Here is a 20,340-nt window from a genome sequence, read left to right as displayed (position 1 = left end):
GTTTGGCTGGAACATAGAATATATGAAGAGGAGTTGTATATGAAGGCTGAAAAAAGAAGGGGCCAGATTGGAGAGGCTTTGAATGCCAGAATCTGGCATTTTATCCTACAGCAATGAGGAATCTCTGAAGTTTTCTGAGTTGAATGAACTATGAGAAAAGAGTTTAGAATGAAAGCAGGAAGATTAAATAGGGCACTGTCACAATAATCTCAGGAAGAAAAGATAAGGACAAAGCCCAAAAAGACTGTCCAGGGATTTGAGAGAAAGAACAGACATATTCTAGATATTCTAGAGTGTGGAAACTTTTAGTAAATGTTGATAGTATTCAATGGATTGGATTTGTTAGATGATACAGAGGGGTCAAACGACTGAAATGGACTGTCATGAAGACATAAAAAAGTTAGGCAGCAGGGCAGGTTTGGGAGAAAAGCTGAGTTCAACTTTAGACCTGACTCTGCCATCATTCAGGTGGGAGGGTCACTGGAAATAAGGGATTACACTTCTGAAGAGAAGCTAGGGGTGTAAAGACAGAAGAGAAGATGATTAAGGCTGGATCCATAGAGGATGCCAACATTTAAAGGGCCAAAGGAACATTTAAGAACCAACAAATGAAACAGAAGTACAAGAGGCGGCCTCCAAGAAAGCCAAAAGGAGATAGTCCACAGTCTCAACTGTCATAAGTGGTTTAAGGAAAATCAAGATAGAGCTAAGCTCTTTGTTATCACTGGCAGATAAAGAGACTGTTGATGACCTTGGGGGCCAAAGCCAATGCTTATGGGGTTCAGGAATAACTGACTGGGCAGTGAGGAAGTGGTGGCAGCAAGGAGAGAAGATTAGGGGGAAGGGGGAGGAGAGGAAAGAGGAGGAAAAGGGGGAGGGAAGGAGAGTAAGAGCAAGAGCAAGCAAGCAATATCAATCTCAGGGGAAGGAGTGTAGATATTGAAGCCACCACGAAAGCAAGGGGATCAATGCACTAGAAAACTGTACTCATTTACCAAAACTAGTCAATTTGCAATCCCTAAAAAAAAGTGCTCTTGGAAAATCTACCCACAGGAGAGTGGAAGTATGGAGTACCTCACCATTTGCTAGTTATCTGGGAAAAAAATGCCCTCAAAAGGAGAGAATGTACAACCCTTGATCACCATATCACTTGAAGAGCAAAAATTGAGTTTAATGTTCAGGTTATTCACCGAGGACTGGGGCTGCCCCTTTTAATACCTAACCCTTTTCAATTTATATGGTGGTACATATAAAGAAACGACTAAAAAATGAGATGGAAACACACAGTCCTTTGATAAGGCTAGTTTTCCCACAAGGATGAGGCAAGAAAGAATCTGATTGAAAATACAAATCCTCCCCATGCCTTGGACACAGTCTGTCCTTAATTAAAATCACTCACATTCACTGCAACACTGATGGGGCCTGAAGGACAAGTCAGATTAGCCAGATGTGAGTGGGCATTTCCTAAACCCTGTTCTAAAGAACCCAGATGTTTCATGCGGTATGCACAGGGGTTACTTGCAAAAATGTCTACATGGGGATATTTTCCCCCTTCTGAAATATGAAAGAGATTGTTGTATCACAATTCTTGTACAAACAATTCTGGAAGGGGAAAAAATAGGCTTAATTTCATTCACTATGCTCTACATTTTACCTGAGCTCCACAGTGCCAGATTTCCAAGACCAATATGAATGCATTCTATCAATACAGTTCAAGTACCAAAATATACCATGGTCAAATTAGCCTGGGAAGCATTGCTTTATTCCATTATCAGAGAGTAAGCTCCTTGAGGGCATAGATTCAGGTACAAAGCATACTGCTCTCTACATAATGAGTACTTAAGTGTCCATTTAATAAGAACCTCTAAAGCAAACAATAGCAGAACTGGAGGACTCTGAACCCCAGCAGCATCAGTGGAGTGTTTCAACCCAAAAGACAGAAACTGACTCTGGTTCAGAGTGATGGTAAGGGATATGATTCCTGAAATGAGACTGATTCAGGGGATGTCTGTGGCCCTACTGCAAAGCTCTGAGCCACACTCTTATTTATAAAGACTTTCCTTTTGGCATCATTTCTGTTCAGACATTCCTTAGTGAAGCATGCATTTGGGCTCTGGGTTGGCCACATAAATTCTCTGACATCTTGAGGGCCTGAGCTCCATCAGGAGCTGGCAAAAGAGATGTTATTTCCATAAAGCAAAGTGATTTGGGATTAGTGAGTCAGAGAGCAAGGAACGTAGGGTCTGACAAGGGGACCAAAGGATTTAAAAAACTGTGGTTTTTCAAAACACTAGGACTGGAGCCTTCAATGCATGCTAATGTCCTATCAAACAAGATTCAAGGAGAAAACGTATCTCTCATATGCTCTAAGTGATGAGCCAAAAGTTCCTAGGGAAGAAGGGAATGTGGTACATGGAGTAAATCCACAGAATCTCTAACACCATTTATACCATCACTTTCAAACCTCCTCCTCCACAAATCTTTGCCAGAATGGCCAATAAATAGATTTGGAGCGTCCCTTTCATGTCCCGATTTCTGTTAGAAATGCTAACAGGCCTTAAGAGAAGGTGAAAAAGTGAGGGATCTGGATCACACATAAACTACATTGGGTTAACTGGTAAACTGCTCAAAATTTCTTTGACAAGATTTGAGCACAGGTCTGAGTCATAAGACCTTGGGTAAGTCACTTTTCTCTGAACCTCAATGTCCTCAGCTAGAAAAATGGGCATAATAACACTTAAGACTACTACTTCATGGGGCAGGGGAAGAAAGTGCTTTGCAAACCTTTAAGCATTATAAAAACATGAAATATGATATTTACATAGTACTTGAAAAGTTTTCAAAGTACTTTCCATACATTTTTAAATTTGGGCCTCAGAAGTACTCCAGTTCCTAACAGAGATGTGGACCAAGGCTCAGAGAGACTGCAGCTGTCCTGTGGTAACACAGTCAGCCAGTAGCAGGCTTGGTAACATAGTCCCCTATCAGGCTGCATGGGACCACCGGCATTCCTGGCTCCAAGTTCAGCGCTCTATCTACTATGGCATCCTATAAAGTCTATATAAGACTCAAAGAGGCAACTAAACACATGTGGCCCATTCACTTATAGGAAAATATATAGGGACCAGATACCTCTATAACCTGTGTCCCCTTCCTTGGCCCATCCTCCTCCTCTTCCTCCTTCTCTGTCTCTCTCTCTCTCTGTGTCTGATTGGAGCAGGTGGGAAGACTTAAGTTTCTGGCCCTAGGAGGTTCCCTACTTATGTCAAAAATTAAGGAATGTCATTTTAATGACCACAAAAGCAATAACAATAATCAAGACAGAGCTGGCACTTTAAGATTGGCAAAGTACTGAACCTTTCAAATTTGTGGGCTAGCCAAACTTAACTGAGCATGAGATATATCTGGGGGAGGGGTGATGCTGATCTAATTACTGAGTTCTTTTTTGCTCTTCCCTGGAATAGATATGGGATAAGGAGGGGAAATAGTTTACCTGAATTCCACTGGTGGCGGTGGCAAGCTGTCATCAGGGAAGGAGGGAGAGGCTGGAGAATTGGAGTCTGACTGGGGTGGAGGTGGGTAGCTACTTGTGTCAACACTCTCTACAGAGCCGATGCTTCCATTCTGGTACACCAGGTTAGATGGATACCTATAAAGAAACCCAACACCACAGATGTCATTTTCAAGGTTCAAACTATGTTTTCTTTCTTCTTTCCCAAAAGGAAACTTCTAGCTGATCTCCAGGTAGGCAGTTTTAGGAACATTTTTACATTCACTCCTCAGGAAAGCTCAAGGGCCAAACTCAATGAAAATGACCTCCAAAGGTCTACCTCTAAATTTTGTCTCACAGTATAATGTTCCATCATGGCACAGGTGACTCACAGAGTGATGCTGGGGAACTCTCTTGAGCTCCACTACTTTCTAGATTGGAAGTCCAGGCAGGAAATCTGGCTGTGTTTCATGTACCTTATTATAGGATCACAGATCTAGATCTGGAAGGGACCACAGAGGTGTTTAAATCTTAACTCTTTCCCTTGTCAGATGGGGACCCTGAGGTGCAGAGAAGGTCAATATCCCAGCTGGCAACATGGGTAGGATTTGAACCCAAGTCCTATGATCATATTTCTTCCACTGTACTTATCATGTTGCCTCCCTCAAGTATGTAGAGAAACTTCAGCTTTGTTGCTGTTGGATTCAAAGACTATAATTAAAAGTATCACAGCACCAGAGGATTGATTTTTGGAGCTGGGAAGAACCTTATAGAGATCATCTTGCCATTGCCTTCAGTTTACAGATGCAGAAATGGAAGCCCAGGGAAGTTTAGTGATTTCAGCAAGGTCACATAGTTAGCAAACCCATCCTCTTCCACTTTTGCTCTTAATATGGATTAGAATTTAAGAGATGTGACCTAATAGAGAGCATCTGGGGATGAGGAATTGAGAAGGTTTAAATCATTGTTTCGACTTTTAGCAGACCAAGTCCTTTAACATCTCCAAGTCTTAAACTTTTTCATTTGTAAAATGGGACTAATATCACTTATATAATCTACCTTGCACAGTTCTTGCAGAAAAGCGCTCTGCAAACCTGAATGCACAGCACAGATGAGGATTATTTTAACTACCCTATTTTGTTAAACCCTGTACTCACTGTTAAGGGAAATAGATGCCTAAGGCCCAAGGCCTGTCTCATGGCCAAGGGCAAAAACTGAGCTATGGAGTACAGTGAACACACAAAAATGTGACAGACAAACAGCATAATTTTGTAGTCAGCAAACTTCTGAAATGATCAAAGGTCAAAGAAAGATTTCCATTGGGAAAAAGCAAAGAATGAACCTGAGTTGCTGAGAGGTAGTCAGATCCACATGCTTTTTGGCTGATCGAAGATTAAATAAAATAAGTTGCCAATTAAAATAAGAATCTACTTGAATTCACTAGATGAAACACTGCCCATGTCATACTAGGTCTCAGGTAAACTGGCTTTTGGGAAGAAAACCAACCAGTCAGAGGCCCTAAGTCAATATTCATCTGCCCTGTCCAATGGATGCCTGGGACTAGGTCAAAACACAGACTTGAAGAAGGCAGAAAAAGGTCATCACCATCACAAAGATCTGACTTGGGAAAAGTCCTGAGAAAACACTAACTCAGACATCTTAGGTGTTAATCTCAAAGTATATCAACAAGTATAATGGCGTTCAGTTGGCCAGGAGGACAGGAAGGATGACAATGTTCAAACTGTATTGTGCCCTCATACCTTAATATGCTATGATTTGGGGCACAGCAGGTAGGTTGTGCCCCACATCTTCCACAGATGCAGGTTAAACCTCATTAACACACATCTTAGCAGCGAGTCAAGACTTTCTGTGGTCAAAAAATTCCATCACCTTGTGGTCAAGACTCAAATACTGAGTCTGAGTATAATGAATTTGATTAGGCTGGGCTTTAGTCAACATACACAATTCATTACCGGATCTCTGTAATTTGGACGTCTCTGCAGGAATTTGGAGCCCTGATGAAATACTCTTAAATAACCAGGGGCCAGGTCTCTTAGGCAGTTAGTGATGTTAAGGGGTAGAGTGCTGGACCTGGAGTAAGGAAGAATTCAGATCTGTCTTTTGACACTGACTTAGCTGTGTGATCTTGGGCAAGTCATTTAACCTTTTTTGCCTCATTTTCCTCATCTATAAAATGAACTGAAGAAGGAAATAGCAAACTGCTGCAGTACCTCTGCCAAGAAAATTCCAAATGAAAAGATGGAAATGACTGAAAGAAGTAAATAACAATAGGTTGCTACATTGGGGTATTACGGAAAATGCACTAAAGGCCTCAAACCTTTAGTCATTTTTGGTCATGTCCAATTCTTTGTGACCCCATTTGGGGTTTTCTTGGCCAGACACTAGAGTGCTTTGCCATTTTCTTCTCCAGTTCATTTTATAGATGAGGAAACTGAGGCAAACAGGCTTAAGTCATTTGTCCAAGGTCACACACAAGTCAATATCTGAGGCCAGATTTGAACTCAGGAAGATGAATCTTCCTGACTTCTGGCCCAGCACCACGCCACCTAGCTGCCAATTTCCCCCACAGAGAAATTAATTTTCTTCTCTCACCATGCTCATCACTCTTTAAAACAAACCTCTTAATTCCAGGAAGAAAAATGTCAGAAGTGACAATTTTAAAACTCAAGATTTCCACAGCATAGTCATCCCTAGAAGCAAGAACAACTCAAGCCTTTCCTTTTGTCACTCTGAGACACCCACCTGGTATGAGCTGGTATGACTCTGACAGCCAGGGTGTGACACACGTAGAGGAAAAACCCAAAGGATAGTGATGCTGAGCAGAATGCAGAGCCTGGGCTTTCAAAGTTCTTTAAACTGTATGTATTTGTGTGTGTGTATGTCTCTGTGAATGTACAGCACTTTGTCACACACTCACTCTCTCTCATCCTGTGGAATGGGACAGACCACTGTCCAACATTTCTTCACAGGGATATGCAGTGTGAATCACGTCAGTCCAACCTTCTGCTTTTCCCTCTACCATCTCCAGGGTCAACATTTAGTCCCCCTCTCCCTGGTCCATCTCTACTTCCCTGACAGCCTGCAGCCCTCCCCACTTCTCACCAAGTGCCAGTTCTGGGGCAATGCAGGACTAGAATAAGTCATCCTCAAAACCATGGATACAGCAGAAGCAAACTGTATGGGGTCTTAAGATGCCTCTATCATCTCTGGATTTCTCAAAACTGATCCAGTTACATCACTGATAAATTTGCTTGTCTTCCTGATTAATCTAGTAAATTTCAATCACCAAATATTTTCACTTTAAAGGACAGGATTACAAGTGGTTCTGAATAAAGTTCCCTGGCAAGGCCACCTCAGCAGTAAAGGTGATGTTAGTACTCTCAGCAGGGCCCCATTCTGCCACCCTAACGCACCCAAAGTGGAGGTGGAGTCACCCTGACTCCCCAGCAACTAAAAGTCAAACTTCACTAATACACAAGATCTTGGGACTCACCCAGAAGGCCCCAGTTTTTCTTTGGACTCCACAAATTCCTGTCCCATCTTCAGTTTTTCCCATTCCTCCTTTCGGGTTTTGATTTTCCGTGGGTTGACATTTCCTCTATTTGGATTATCCTTCTTCTCTTTCTGGAATGATAAAAGCAAAGAAAATGCCTAGAGCTTTAGAATACTCCAAGTATTAGACACTCACTGAGACTCAAGTCTACATCCAATTATATGGATAGTCAGGACACAGATACATTATGTACAAAGTATATTGATGCACTAAAGGTGCATTTGTCTGATATCTGGTCCTAGTCAAGAAACCTGGCTCTGCCAACTCTGCTGTGTAACTGTAAAATGGGACTAATACTTCCACTATCTGTATTATGGAGGGTTGTGAAGAACGTGCTTCATAAGCAGGAAGGTGCCAAGTCCTATAGAAATGTGAGTTGTTATAATTAAAAATAAAAACAAGCCTCTCGTGATTAACTGTGCCACTACAGCCAATAGGAAGAGTCAAGGTGCAGGCTTGTGGCAACTCTCTGGGGTTATGTAACCAGCCAATCCTGCTAAACTTGCCAGGGGGCTTGGGCTCAGGCATCCCAGCAGTTACACTAATGGTGTCATGAGAACACAACTCACAAACAATGGACTGGAGAGAGGTAGGGGCAAGAATCAGCTTTGAGACAAGGCAACTCCTTTCTCTGAAATAAAAGCAGCTCCTGCTGCAGATCAATAGTGGGGGTCTTGTGCTTTTTTTTGGAGAAAGGAATTATCAGAGTGAAAGGTGAATGGGTCAGTCCAGGCTTCTGTGTCAAGCAGAGTCAGGAAAAACAACACAGTAAAGAGAAAACTCTAAGAGTCAGTCTGAATAAACATATTTGTTAATAGTGCTGGGGGGAAAACTTGTTATACTTACTTGTACTTTCAAATGGATTGTGCTTGGTTAAAGTTGCACCTGGCCAAAATCACTTCCCCTAAGGCTGCCTCCCCTCACCAACAGATGCCCCTTCCCTCACCCTGTGCTTTCTCTTCTCTTTCATAATGTCCTTGGTGTCTTGCAGCATCTTCTCCTTCCAAAGATCAAAGAAGTATGAAGGGTCTGTGTAGAATTTGAGGGCTTCTTTGCCATCATCTCTGGGATAGAAATATAGACAAATGACTCTCCTTGGACAGACAGACTCTCAACATTCTCAACATTTTCAAGTTAGAGGCAAGTCATTCAAACGAATGGATTCTTACCTTGTGGCTACTGGAGGATAGCCCTCTATCTGTCACATTTTATCTTCACTTTCTTTTTCTTTTTTTTCTTTTAGGTTTTTTTGCAAGGTAATGGGGTTAAGTGGCTTGCCCAAGGCCACAAAGCTAAGTAATTATTATTAAGTGTCTGAGACCGGATTTGAACCTAGGTACTCCTGACTCCAGGGCTGGTGCTTTATCCACTGCGCCACCTAGCTGCCCCCTATCTTCACTTTCAAGACCTAGTAGTCTAGCATTACTACTGAAGTAGTATCAAAAGCAACATCTTGGATTTTGACACATAAAAATCAAGATGATGTACCTTTTATTTAAGGTTTTTGCAAGGAAAATGGGGTTATGTGACTTGTCCAAGGCCATACAGCTAGGTAATTATTAAGTGTCTGAGGCCAGATTTGAATTCGGGTACTCCTGACTCCAGGGCCGGTGCTCTTTCCACTGCGCCACCTAGCTGCCCCATATCCCTCCCTATTAAACATTTTTTGTTCCTTCAACCAATCCTCACTAGATCTATCCTCTAGTCTCACTGCCACTGTGGCCACATCCTTTTCTATAACTGACCAGCATCCTTTTAGTCACCAAAAGGACAACAGGAGGTGTCACAACCAATCTTCTAACCACAAAATTTAACTTCCAATTACCAAATGTCCAAGGCAATACCACCTATAGAAAAACTTCTACACCAGGCTGTCTTCCCTTGCTCTGGCACAAATCTGGGGTCACTCTGCCCTGACAGTGTTTATTTAGGTAAAAGAAACCCATTCTACCATTAGTTTAGCTCAAATAGAATTAGAAAGGATATTTCTAACAATTAGAGATATCAAAAAAAAAGTGGACTGAGCTGCCTGTGGAAGTGATGGTTTCCTTCTCCTTGGATGATTTCAAGAAGCTACATGATCACTTGTTTCAGTGAGGTTTTCTTTCAGGTATGAACTCTCTGAGGTCCCTTTCAACTCCATAATATTACCAGAGGAGGAAAAAAAGTCTAAATACATTACAAATTGCAAAGTCAAACAATTAGTTTTATATTTTTTTCTATTTGGACTGATCTTCTCTCAGGCATGTATTGTGCATCATCAGAGGACACAAGATGAATTCTAGTCTTGGTTCTTTGACTTACAACTTACTAGCTACAGTAATTTGGGTAATCATCTAACCTCTTTCTGTACTTCAATTTCCACCTCCATAAACTGTAGATATAACAATACCTGCCTTGTCAACTTCACAAAGTTGTTGAAAGGATCAAAAGAAATAATTTCAGCACAGGTACAAACTATAAAGCACTCAATAGACATTTGTAGTACTATATGTGTAAATAAGGAAGAGCTGGCTATAACTACTTAGAGTTATGCATATTAAAATATAAAATTGCATTTTAAAAAGTTCTCTGGACTTCCTCCTTTGCCTAAACCTTCAAGAGTATGCTGGGGTATCAAAAAGCAGGTAGCCTGTCTCCTCCCAAACCTAACCAACTGGCTAATGGGGACTAAACTGAGAGTAGCACATGATAACCTGGAGTAATCCTTTACTGTTTGAGAAACTATAATGTCCCTAACTCCAGGCTCCCTAAATCAGGCCAGTGTCCTTGAGTTTTACAAGTACATACACACACTGCTGCTTTGCAGTACATCCATGTCTCACGGAAGACATCTGCCTCCAGCTATCTGTAATTACTTTTTACCTGTTCAAAAGATATTTATGGATGTGGGCAAGATAAATATTCGTATTCTTCCCCCTGTTCTGGTGTCTTCCTGCAAGATGCCAACATTATGAGACCAATGGAAGGGAAAGGCTTTATGCTGACTATAGAGCTGTCTTCCATTTCAAGTCCCACCCCTAAGAGCAGACATACTTAGAGGAGATACTCTAAACAAGACGCTCAAAAACCAATCTGGTTGCACTTATTCCCTGACTTCTAGCAGGTACCTCTCAGAGAAACCTGCAACCAATTCCCACAGTAGGACCCAATGAGTAGCTAACCATCCCCACAATGCTGTTAAGATAAAAGGGAGTTTCAAACCTCAAAGTATAACATAAATGAAAAGAGGAGAAGAAGGAAGAGGAGAGAAGAGGACACTCTGAGTGTGGCCCAAGATAGCATTGTCTTATTTATACCTGAATCTACTTAACCTGAAATCAGAGCAAGATTTTAGCATATAAACCTAGAAAAAGGAAAGCAATGAAAGGTAGAGAGGTAACCTAGACTTGAATTCTAGATCTAACTCTTATTAGCTGCATTATCATGGACAAGTCAGTCAGCTTTATCTCTCCAAGACCCAATTTCCTAAGTCAAAAAAGGGAAAAATAATCCTATCTCCCATGGCTGTGGTGAGGAAAATGCTTTCTAAATTATAAAGGGCTACAACCCATCACTGGCCCTGTCATCCCAGTGATCTGAGGCAAGAATGCTCCTTGCAGGTCAGTACAGCTCTGTAACTCAAACCTCTAGAAAGTTAACCAGCACCATTAAAGGTCATGTGACTTATCCAAGGTCACAAAGCCAACTTTCAAAACGTTATTCCATGATGCTTCAACAAGGCATCAGATGCTGTAAAGTGCTAAATAAGCCCAAATTATTATTATAAGAAATTTTTTTAAAAGTGAAACTACAAAAGAAGTAATTCTACTTAGACAGTTCTAGCTGTCTCTGCTCTTCTCCAGTGGTGAATGATCTTTTACTCTCTGGAGTTAATCAAGTCCTGGAGACTTTCTCCACAGCTAATTCTTTTTTTTAGGTTTTTGCAAGGCAAATGGGGTTAAGTGGCTTGCCCAAGGCCACACAGCTAGGTAATTATTAAGTGTCTGAGACCGGATTTGAACCCAGGTACTCCTGACTCCAGGGCCGGTGCTTTATCCACTGCACCACCTAGCCGCCCTACTGCGCCACCTAGCTGCCCCACAGCTAATTCTTGGTTGGGCTACCACAAGGCTACTGATCAAGAAGCTGTTACCTGTATGGGGACAGATTGTTGAGGGGTGGAGGAGCATTACAAGTGTGATATGTTTCCAGGACAGGCACTGGGAGTGAGGCCCTGTCGAAAAGCTTCTGGTCTTGAGTGGTGGAGCTTTTGAAGGCCTTTCTGGTGTTAATCCCTTGCAGTGACACTAGAGAAAATAGAAGGAAGCCATTAGAAAATGGAAGCACTCCAGTGAAGCAAACCCTGACTGAGTCATGCCAGTCAGTGAAGACCGATCGGCTACATTTCTCTGCAGCAGCTGATTAGAGCCAGGTGCTTCTTCCTAGGCCCTCTTGGGAAGCTCCACAAGCCTGTCTGCAGCCCGGCCATTTCACAACTGAACAAAATGAGACAACACAGAGGTCTGCAACATGGCTGGCTCCAGCAGGGTCTTCCTCAAGAGTCACTCTATCTGAACCTGCAAAGTCTCTTTAGAGAAGTGGATCATGGGGAGAGGAGGATGAGGCTGGAGCAGGGATTAGCTGAAATAAAGAGGTCTCTGTACCCTTGACTGGCCACAGTGTCATTTCAAAATAAAATGTCACAAATTTTTGGAACTTTCTTTTGTCTCCATCTTTCTAGAAATCAGAAAAAGAAAAAAGCTTGGCATGGCACTCTTCAACTGGGCCTGCAAGTGCTGAGCTCAGCTTTCTTACCTTCTTCCTCCTTGGGATCCAGCTGAGTGACTTTAACTTGTAGGCGGTCGACCCTCTCAGCTAGAGAGCTCATCCGGATGGCAAAAGTATTTGCCTGAGTAAAGAGTTCTCCAAAAATGTCCTCTGCAGATTTACCTGGAAACAGCAGAGGAATCAGGTCACAGATAAACAAGCCCATTCTCCATGTAGCTATCTATCACAATACTGCTTAGGAAGATGGATCAGGGTAGACCAAGATCACCCCCACCAAGTGGGCAGCAAAGCAGATGTTCTAAAACTAACGGAGCCTTCTGGGCAAGTCATGAAACTCAAAGCATACTGAATAAACTCTAAAGAATTAAGGGAATAGAAAGAGTTGACACTGAAAGACCTGAGAACCAACTGCATGCCAGCACATTCTACTGGATTCTTACCACCTTGATGTTGCTACCTAAAGAGGAAAGTTTGAGGGAAACAGTTATTGAGGGGTCCTCTTCTTGGTGCTTACAAGAATCACACAAAACTGAAGTCACTTATTCAATAACCCTCAAAAATACATCAATACAGGCTCAAATTGTGATGTCTTTGAAACATTTCTATATACCAACCTGATCCAAAACATAATTTCCTCTTAACAGGTGAAATTTAGATTTTAAAATTTAGCATACTGAAGAGCATCCCTTCAAATATGTATCCCAAGGAATTAAAGAAAAGTTTTGTTCCCTAAAAACAGCACACCAGTGTTGTTCTGTTTTTTTCCCTTTCCCCCTTAAAAATAAGGCATATGCACATGCACACAGACACAGATACCTCTCTCTTCCTTATTAGGGGATGAGAAGTAAAGGAGTCAAAGTCATGAATATCTTTATTACTCAGGTGGTAACAAAAGTGACCAGATACAAATGAAAGTGATAATCACTTTGAGAACTGTCCAAAGTACAAGTTCCAATTCTTAGCTTTTACATGATACTCTATACAAGTTCAAAGTCTAGCAGAAAATTAGTTAAAAAGCTAAACTGTATCTTTAGGAGAACTGTAGCTCATTTTACCTAAAGGACAAGGGGACTAATCAACCCCAACTTCAGAACTGCTGGGGAACTCAATTCAATAAGGGGTTTCTAATCAAGGAAAGAACCAATTCTTGTACACTGAATGCTTCAGGGGGTCTAAACAACCATGGTGAGCTTCTGGGTTCAAAGATCAGGCTAACAGTCTGTATTTCTGCAAAGCAAACTGTAGGGTTAAGGACTGTGCCTGATCCCTGCCCATAAAATGGCCAAGTTCCATAAAACCCACATTGTATGAGCTCTTTCAGGTAATGGAAAATTGTAAAAAGAAGGCTAAAGCACAGAAATGAGTAACTGAATGGAAAATAGTTCATGTCCATAGCTGTTATCCATCCAACTGTTCAAACTCTGCCCTCAACAAAAAAATTAAAAATTAAAAAACAAGAACAAAGCCCTGAAACACCTCCCACATTAACCCCTGGAATCTAAAGGCCTGTGTGCTCAGGAGCTGAGCTCATGGCTTCCTGCCCACTGGAGGGTCTCCCAGTTCAAGGCTTTTCTTACTTCAGGCTCCCTCCTCCGAGGTCAAGCAGGTCTGCCTTCTTCTCCAATAAGACCCCTCCCACCTCGAGGCTCAACCAGAGAACCCTCTGATGTTCTGAGACCTTCAAAACTACCTTCCCCTTGGCCCCATGAACTCTGAGATGCAGGTACCCTGTTCCAAGCATGAACCCTTCCTGTTTCCCATTTCTGAGTATTTTCACTAGCTGCCCTCTGGGCCTGGAATTCTCCCTCTCCTCACCCTCATCTTCTGGACTCTCCTGTTTCCCATTTCTGAGTATTTTCACTAGCTGCCCTCTAGGCCTGGAATTCTCCCTCTCCTCACCCTCATCTTCTGGACTCCTTCACTGCCTTCAAGTCCCAGCAAAAATAGCCCCTTCTCCAAGAAACTTTTCCTGATGTCTCTGAATATCCATGCCTTGGCTCTACTGAGGATCTCCAACTTCTCCTGTCTCTATTTAACAATTTATTTTATTTTTATTTAAGGCAATGGGGTTAAGTGACTTGCCCAAGCTAGGCAATTATTAGATGGCTGAGGCTGGATTTGAACCCAGTCCTCCTGACTCCAGGACTGGTGCTCTATCCACTGTGCCACCTAGCTGCCCCCTTCTCCAGTCTCTAGATGGTTTGCTCTTGGAAAGAGGGGCTTCTTTTTTGGACTTTAGTTGTGTCCCCAGAGCTCAGTACAGTGTATGCAGTAGATGCTTACTAAATGCTTACTGACTGACTTCTTGAGCCAATGTGGATTCCTGGGGTCAGAGAGAATTTCAACTCTCAAAAAGGTGGTTGGAGGTTGGGGAGATGGTGGAGGAGGAAGAGAATACTACTATGTTGTGGCATTTACATCTAAGACTGGTACAGAAGGTAACTGGAAGAGACTCAAAATCAGAATCCAATACCGGCATATCTGGAGAGGAAAGCAAATTATTAAAGACTTAAGGCTTGAGAGAGTTTTCAAATGGTAACTACAACCACCAATAATTTAACTCTTTTGTCCCTTAAAGACTAACCTTCAAAAACAAAATGCTGATACTTAGTAAATGAAGAGAAAAGCTACATTAAAATGAGCAATTTATTCATCCCTACATTTATTCCCTCATTCATTCATTCCGTGACCAGGCTAGATGATTCAATCAGGCCCTACACAAAAGAGCGTATCTGAATCTCCTCCAGTTGACAGTCTTCTACAATACCTCCTAAATTTTAGGATCTAAAGGGTATTGGGTTTTGTCACAAAGATGTTATTAGAAAAGTAACCCCAATTTCCATAGGCATTCAAAATAGTACAACTAACTTCTAAAGACTGCTGAGCATAACACACATATGGGGCAGATAGTAGGTTCTGTGGGTCAGGTACAGAAACCAGATAATGGAATCTGGAGTCCTGTTCTTTAACAGTTAACCCAATTAAAATGTCTCTATCAGATGCAGCAGCTCTCATTAGAGAGCTCAGTGCATACTGAGGCCAAACTCATGGATTTGATTCTTGTGTAGGCCATTTAGCTTCACACTGAAGAAAAACATTATTCAGGGCCAAGACTCCATCCTTTGCCTGGCCAAGTCTCATAAATGCATACTGCTGGTCACAAGGGGGAGGGGGCGAGCAAGTATGGATGGCTCAGTGTAACCCAGCCATCCCCACACCAATGGGAAAACAAATGCAAAGCACATGTGGTATTTGCTTTCAGTGGAGCAGCCTAGTGCAGTGAAAGAAGCAGGAGGCCAGGGATCAGGGACTGGAATTTGTGGGCCAGTTCTGCCTCTCACACTATGAACCCGCCTGCAAATGAGAAGACTGGACCAGATGGTCTCAAAGGTTCCTTGCAGGTATAATAATCTTTTATTCCAAGGGAGAGTCACTCAGTCCACGGCTCCCCAGGATAGCTTGCATGGAGCAAAGTCTTCAGTATGCAGCAGGACACAACAGTAGAGCCAGGGGTGACCAGAACCAAACCCAGGTTTTTGAATTCCCCAAGTGCAGTATAGGTTCAGACTTCCTAATGCTATCAAGGCAGAACAGATGCCTTAAAGACCAGGTAAATTGCTCTGCTGCTTTGGAACAAGCTCCTCTAAACAAGCATTTTGTTCCTCCTGGCAAGATTCCTTTGTGTAAAGCCAGGAGTCAAGGTTTTGTATCTTTCCTAGGCCCCACCCATAGTTTCCTAAGCCCTCCATCAACTGAAATCACCCCTGGGCTGGATGACAGCTTAGGAATCTCAGAGCTCATAGATCACCTGACCACAGAGCAGGGTCTCTGCAGCCTGCTATTTGAAAGGCAGGACCTATTACTATCTGGGGGAACATAGGCTTTAGTGATATTCCAGTCCCTTCACTCAGGGCCCTGATGCAGTAGGAGGGGTATCTGCAGTGATTCATGAAGATGTGTTTGCTAAGGGAGATCACCAAAATGGCATTTCAGCTGAGGTATTCATGGGAGCAACAGTGGTACCAGACAACTGCAAAGCCTATCAAAACATCTGCCACTCCCAGAGCAAGGCATCAAACAAACAAAATCCATTTAGAATGAAATCTGAATCACATGCATGCATGTACTCCACCCAGGGTAAGATTCCTTCATTTCTATCAATTAAGAAAATGAAATAAAAGTGACTATCCAGGTAGTTTTCCCCTAGTCCCAGATCAGAGAGGACTGACTAGCTGTTGTGACAATCTGCATTACCACACATATAGAGCTTGTAAAACTCTTAACATTCCCCAGAGACTGCAGAAGTCATTGATACCTTGAACTTTCAGACCTTAGGGTCTGTGACACAGGGTGGCTAAGACAGGACAAATCTGTGTATGTAAGGGGGTGGGGGAAGGAAAAGGAGAGAGGAGGGAGGAAGAATGAGGGAGAGGGAAAGACAGAGAAAGAGAGAGCTAGCTCACACACAAGCTGTCTACCTTTGTGAAAGGGAGGGGAAAGGAAACAAAGAGATGAGGACGATGGGAACATTTGAGGCTTCAATAGTCAGGCTCCATCAAACAGCTCTCGCAATCCCAGGCACACTCTCCGACCCAAGATGCCACTCTGTGAACCTCCCACTTTCTACACAGAATTCTGCTCTGTCATTCCATCTGCAATCCTGCTGCAGCCCTTCCTACCACCCTTCCCACGAATGTCTTCTGAAGCAGGTGGGGTGAGGAGGGTTGGGGGCTGGTGGGGGGGGCGGGGGGAGAAAGGCAGAAAGAGAAGGGAAGGGGGTGGCAGTGAGGAGAGGACTGAAGGGAAGAAATCTGTACTCAAAAGGAACTGTTTGGGGGGAAAATAAATAAATATATTTCCGCATTACCTAGGGAAGGCAGATGGGGGAGAAATAGGAACATGGGAGGAAAGGGGAACTAAATAAAGAGCCCCAACGACCCCTGAGGGCAGAGCACAGGCTCTCTGCGGTACTCACTCAGGCTGCCCAGCTGTCGAATGACATTTGCCAGGGAGATGTTGGTCTTGCATTCCAGCTCGCTTGCAACGCTAGGCAACGTCTGACGGCACAGGTGCCTTGGCTCGATGTTCCTCGTTACTAACGGCATGGTGGACCTGCTTCAGGCAATGTTCTGAATGATGAAAAACAACCTAAAAAAGAAATAACAGGAAAGTATTACTCAACCACAAATTCCAGGCCCACAAGGGTTGTGTGATATTTTTTCCCTTTGCTCTGATCTGAAACAGCTTCTAGAATTCTCCCTTCCCTGACCCATCTTTTACAAAGCAGACTCCTCTTCTATATTTAAAGGGGGTAGGGGGGTTGGTTTAGCTGTTAGAAGGCTTGCTGGCATATAGAGCAGCACTGGAAGCCTACCCACCTTAGACAAGCAAGAATTTCCCTGGCCAAATATTGTCTCAGCAGGCAAGGGTGGGGTGGGGGTGGGATTAGAGAAAAGCCCATTCAGCAGCCATGGGATGGCACAGACACCATCCTCACAGGGATGGTAACTAGGACAGATTAGATTCCAGGCCACCAACTGTACAGGATCAAAAAAGGGCTTCTGTCATCTCTATCCCCATGATGAAATCAAGCTGCCAATAGTGATTTTTCCCTTCCACTGATATACGTCAGGACATAACCTTTCCAGTTCTGCCTTGATGGGTGACTGTTAAATGTGCAACTAAGTACTTGCTGCCAGACTCTACTAACACCACTAAAGTTTAGTCTGTAAATTGACAGAATGAAAGAACGTCAAAGAAAATCCGCCTGTTCAATATGCCAAACACAACGTTGTGCAAAATGTACTGTGAGCTTCCCAATCCTGCCCCCCTCCTACCCCAATATCTCTTTTCCTCCCTCTGATCTAGGTACAATACACCTGGGTCAAAAGGCTCTGGAGACAGCAGGAAGCAGCTCCTGCCAACACGGAAACCTTCCAGCCAGTTTCTTATCCGGTTGGATGAGCCCTTTCCCTAGGAAATTCCCACCCCCTCCCCCTCCAGAGCCATTGTTTTAGACTTCATTTAACAAGATCCTAGCTTTACCAGGGGAGGAGGGAACTTTATTCTCAACCAAAAGGATTTGACTTATAGTTACATTACAATGGCTGGGTTCTATCTTCACATTCTACAAAACTGAAGAAATTTAACAATGTCTAATAGCCTCTGTACTAGAGAAATGGTGAAAAGTCAAGGTACACAGCAGTTTATCCCAGTCCCCACTGTTATGATTCCTCTAAAAGGCAAAGGCAGAAGCTTCCTTCCACAAAAAGTATTCAGAGAGGGAAAATGAATTCAATCACCAAAAGATTGGCCCCAGCTACAAAATACTTTAACCAAGTTGATCATCATAGATCTGAAAAGCTAACCAAGATACTGACTCAGAAAAAAGTAAAATGAAGCCCTTCAGGCTCAAAGGGGGAGCAGTACCCTTTGGAACAGACTGCTCCTTGTTATGGACATTCTGATCTGCTCTGAGTAAAAATAAAACAGGAAGCCAACAGCTTGGGGAACAAGATTTCCTGTCACCAACAGCAACAGCTCAAGAACCAAGAGAATCAGCTGCTCGCTCATCACTTTGAACCTCCCTTTAATAGTCATTTCATGGCAGCTGTGCCTATCTTTGGGGTGCAGAGGTGTTTCCTGAATGCTCCTCTGCTAAGATCTTCTCCAAATTCAAGCCCTTTCTTACAGGAATCTCAGGCTTCTCCCTTAAGTTGATCACCTCCCTGAACCACCAGGACACAAGGAATGTGAAACATGAGCTCTCAGTAAGGATCACCAGCTTTCTGGGTTTCCATAACCAAATAGGTGAGAACTGAAAACGGGAACAGGGTTGTGGGAATCAAATGAGAACATCTATAAATCATAAAGCATTATCCTAATGTCATCTACTATGACTGGTGGAAGAGTAGGGGATACAAATAAGAGTCTTCTCCCTGGGGGCTTTCATGATCTCTTACTTTTCCAGCTGAACCAGACATGCAAGGGTGGGCCAGGGATAACTCAGTCACCACATCAGTATGTCACTTGAGAAGCTGTCCTGGCCTCTCCCAATGGCCCAGACAGCTTGGAAATTCTGGGAATGTGGTGAAGATGAGCATGGCCACTGGCACCACATTCATTCCAGACTTTCCCTCTGGATACCTGTTTAGGAACGTGGATTCCAGACTGTCTGGGCAAACGTCTGGTGGGCAGCAACTTTGCAGAACCAGGCAGTGTGGCACAAATACTTTACTTTGGGCTGTTATTCTACCTACCCAAGGAACTAAAACTCAAAAGGTGGTAAATGATCTGCATGAGAATTCATTCATTCAGAGAGACCTGGGCTTCTGGGTGTGAATTATTACAAATTAGATTGCTGGTCTGCCCATGACTAGCCCCCCCCCCCCAAAAAAAATCAGCCTTCCTGATAATCAGTTGGAATGTGCATATACATGGGGAATTAAATATTTTAATTTTCACTTAAGCAAAACAATTTCTTCTCTAAGGAAAATTCCCTGCTACAAAATAAAAATGATGCTATACATTCCCAAAGCCAAACAGAAATGATTTGTTTTATCTATTCTTTTATATTATTCACATCAGAACAAATGACCCATGTGGCAACTATAACAAAAATCCAGGTCACGAATTCTAATGTTCAGATGATGCTTATAGGATCTGGACTAGGCCATAGATAAACATGATTAAACTTGGTACAGAGCAGCATTGGAATCTTTGATGTGTGATACAACAGTAAGAATACTGTATTGGCCACCAGGAAGCCCAGGTAAAGTCATAGAATGTGAGAGTATCCCTACTCTGCAAAATGTAGATAGAAGATCCAGACTAAGTCACGTACTTCTCCTAGGCATCAATTTCCTTATTCATCAACAATCAATCAATACGTATTAATTAATCACCTCTGATTGTGCCAAGTACTATTTAAAGTCCTAGGAATCTAAAGACAAAACCAAAACAAGGCTTTGCCCTCAATGAACTTACTTATATAGGGGCAGCTAGGTGACACAGTGAATGGAGAGCACCAGCCCTGGAGTTAGGAAGACCTGAGTTCAAATCCCACCTCAGACACTTAATAATTACCTAGCTGTGTGACCTTAGGCAAGTCACTTAACCCCATGCCTTAAGTAAATAAAATTTAAAAAATAAAAAAGAACTTATATCTTCTAGGAAGCAATGACACAAAAGGAAACACAAACTACTGACAAAGCAATATGAAGAATTGGAGGAGGCATTGGCCGATCAGGAAAGCAGGTAAAGGGTCTTCTGAGGCCTGGTCAAGGCACCTTGCCTCTTCACAAAGCTGCTGCCAAAGGACCACTTCTGTTTCTTTCGTTACCCCACTAGGCCTCCCCAGAAAATAATGGGATACAAATTATGTTCAATATAAACTCTAGCATTCAAGGCCCTCCATGGTTCATCTCCAGCCTCTCTTTCTAATCTTCTACCATATTTCTTAGCCTATGTCCAGACTACATCCCCGCCCCCCCCCCCCATCTGTTTT

The 20,340-nt window shown here is 42.8% G+C and overlaps 1 protein-coding gene across 7 annotated transcripts in view; it reads right to left on the bottom strand.

Moving 5' to 3' along the window:
* WASF2 (WASP family member 2) overlaps positions 1 to 20,340 on the bottom strand; it is a 74,925-nt gene that overhangs the window by 6,572 nt on the left and 48,013 nt on the right. For all 7 annotated transcript variants that reach the window (XM_074217983.1, XM_074217987.1, XM_074217988.1 and 4 more), the window contains 6 exons: positions 16,810 to 16,982; positions 11,862 to 11,996; positions 11,200 to 11,353; positions 8,011 to 8,128; positions 7,005 to 7,135; positions 3,494 to 3,649 (listed from right to left, as the gene is read on the bottom strand). In XM_074217983.1, the coding sequence (XP_074074084.1) occupies positions 3,494 to 3,649; positions 7,005 to 7,135; positions 8,011 to 8,128; positions 11,200 to 11,353; positions 11,862 to 11,996; positions 16,810 to 16,939 (824 nt within the window). In that variant the 5' untranslated portion in view covers positions 16,940 to 16,982. The remainder of the gene's footprint in view (positions 1 to 3,493; positions 3,650 to 7,004; positions 7,136 to 8,010; positions 8,129 to 11,199; positions 11,354 to 11,861; positions 11,997 to 16,809; positions 16,983 to 20,340) is intronic.

Source organism: Macrotis lagotis, chromosome 1, assembly GCF_037893015.1.
Source record: "Macrotis lagotis isolate mMagLag1 chromosome 1, bilby.v1.9.chrom.fasta, whole genome shotgun sequence".
Lineage (NCBI taxonomy): Eukaryota > Metazoa > Chordata > Mammalia > Peramelemorphia > Peramelidae > Macrotis > Macrotis lagotis.
The sequence above is the reverse complement of the archived record's forward strand: the minus strand, read 5'-3'. Positions and strand labels throughout refer to the sequence as shown.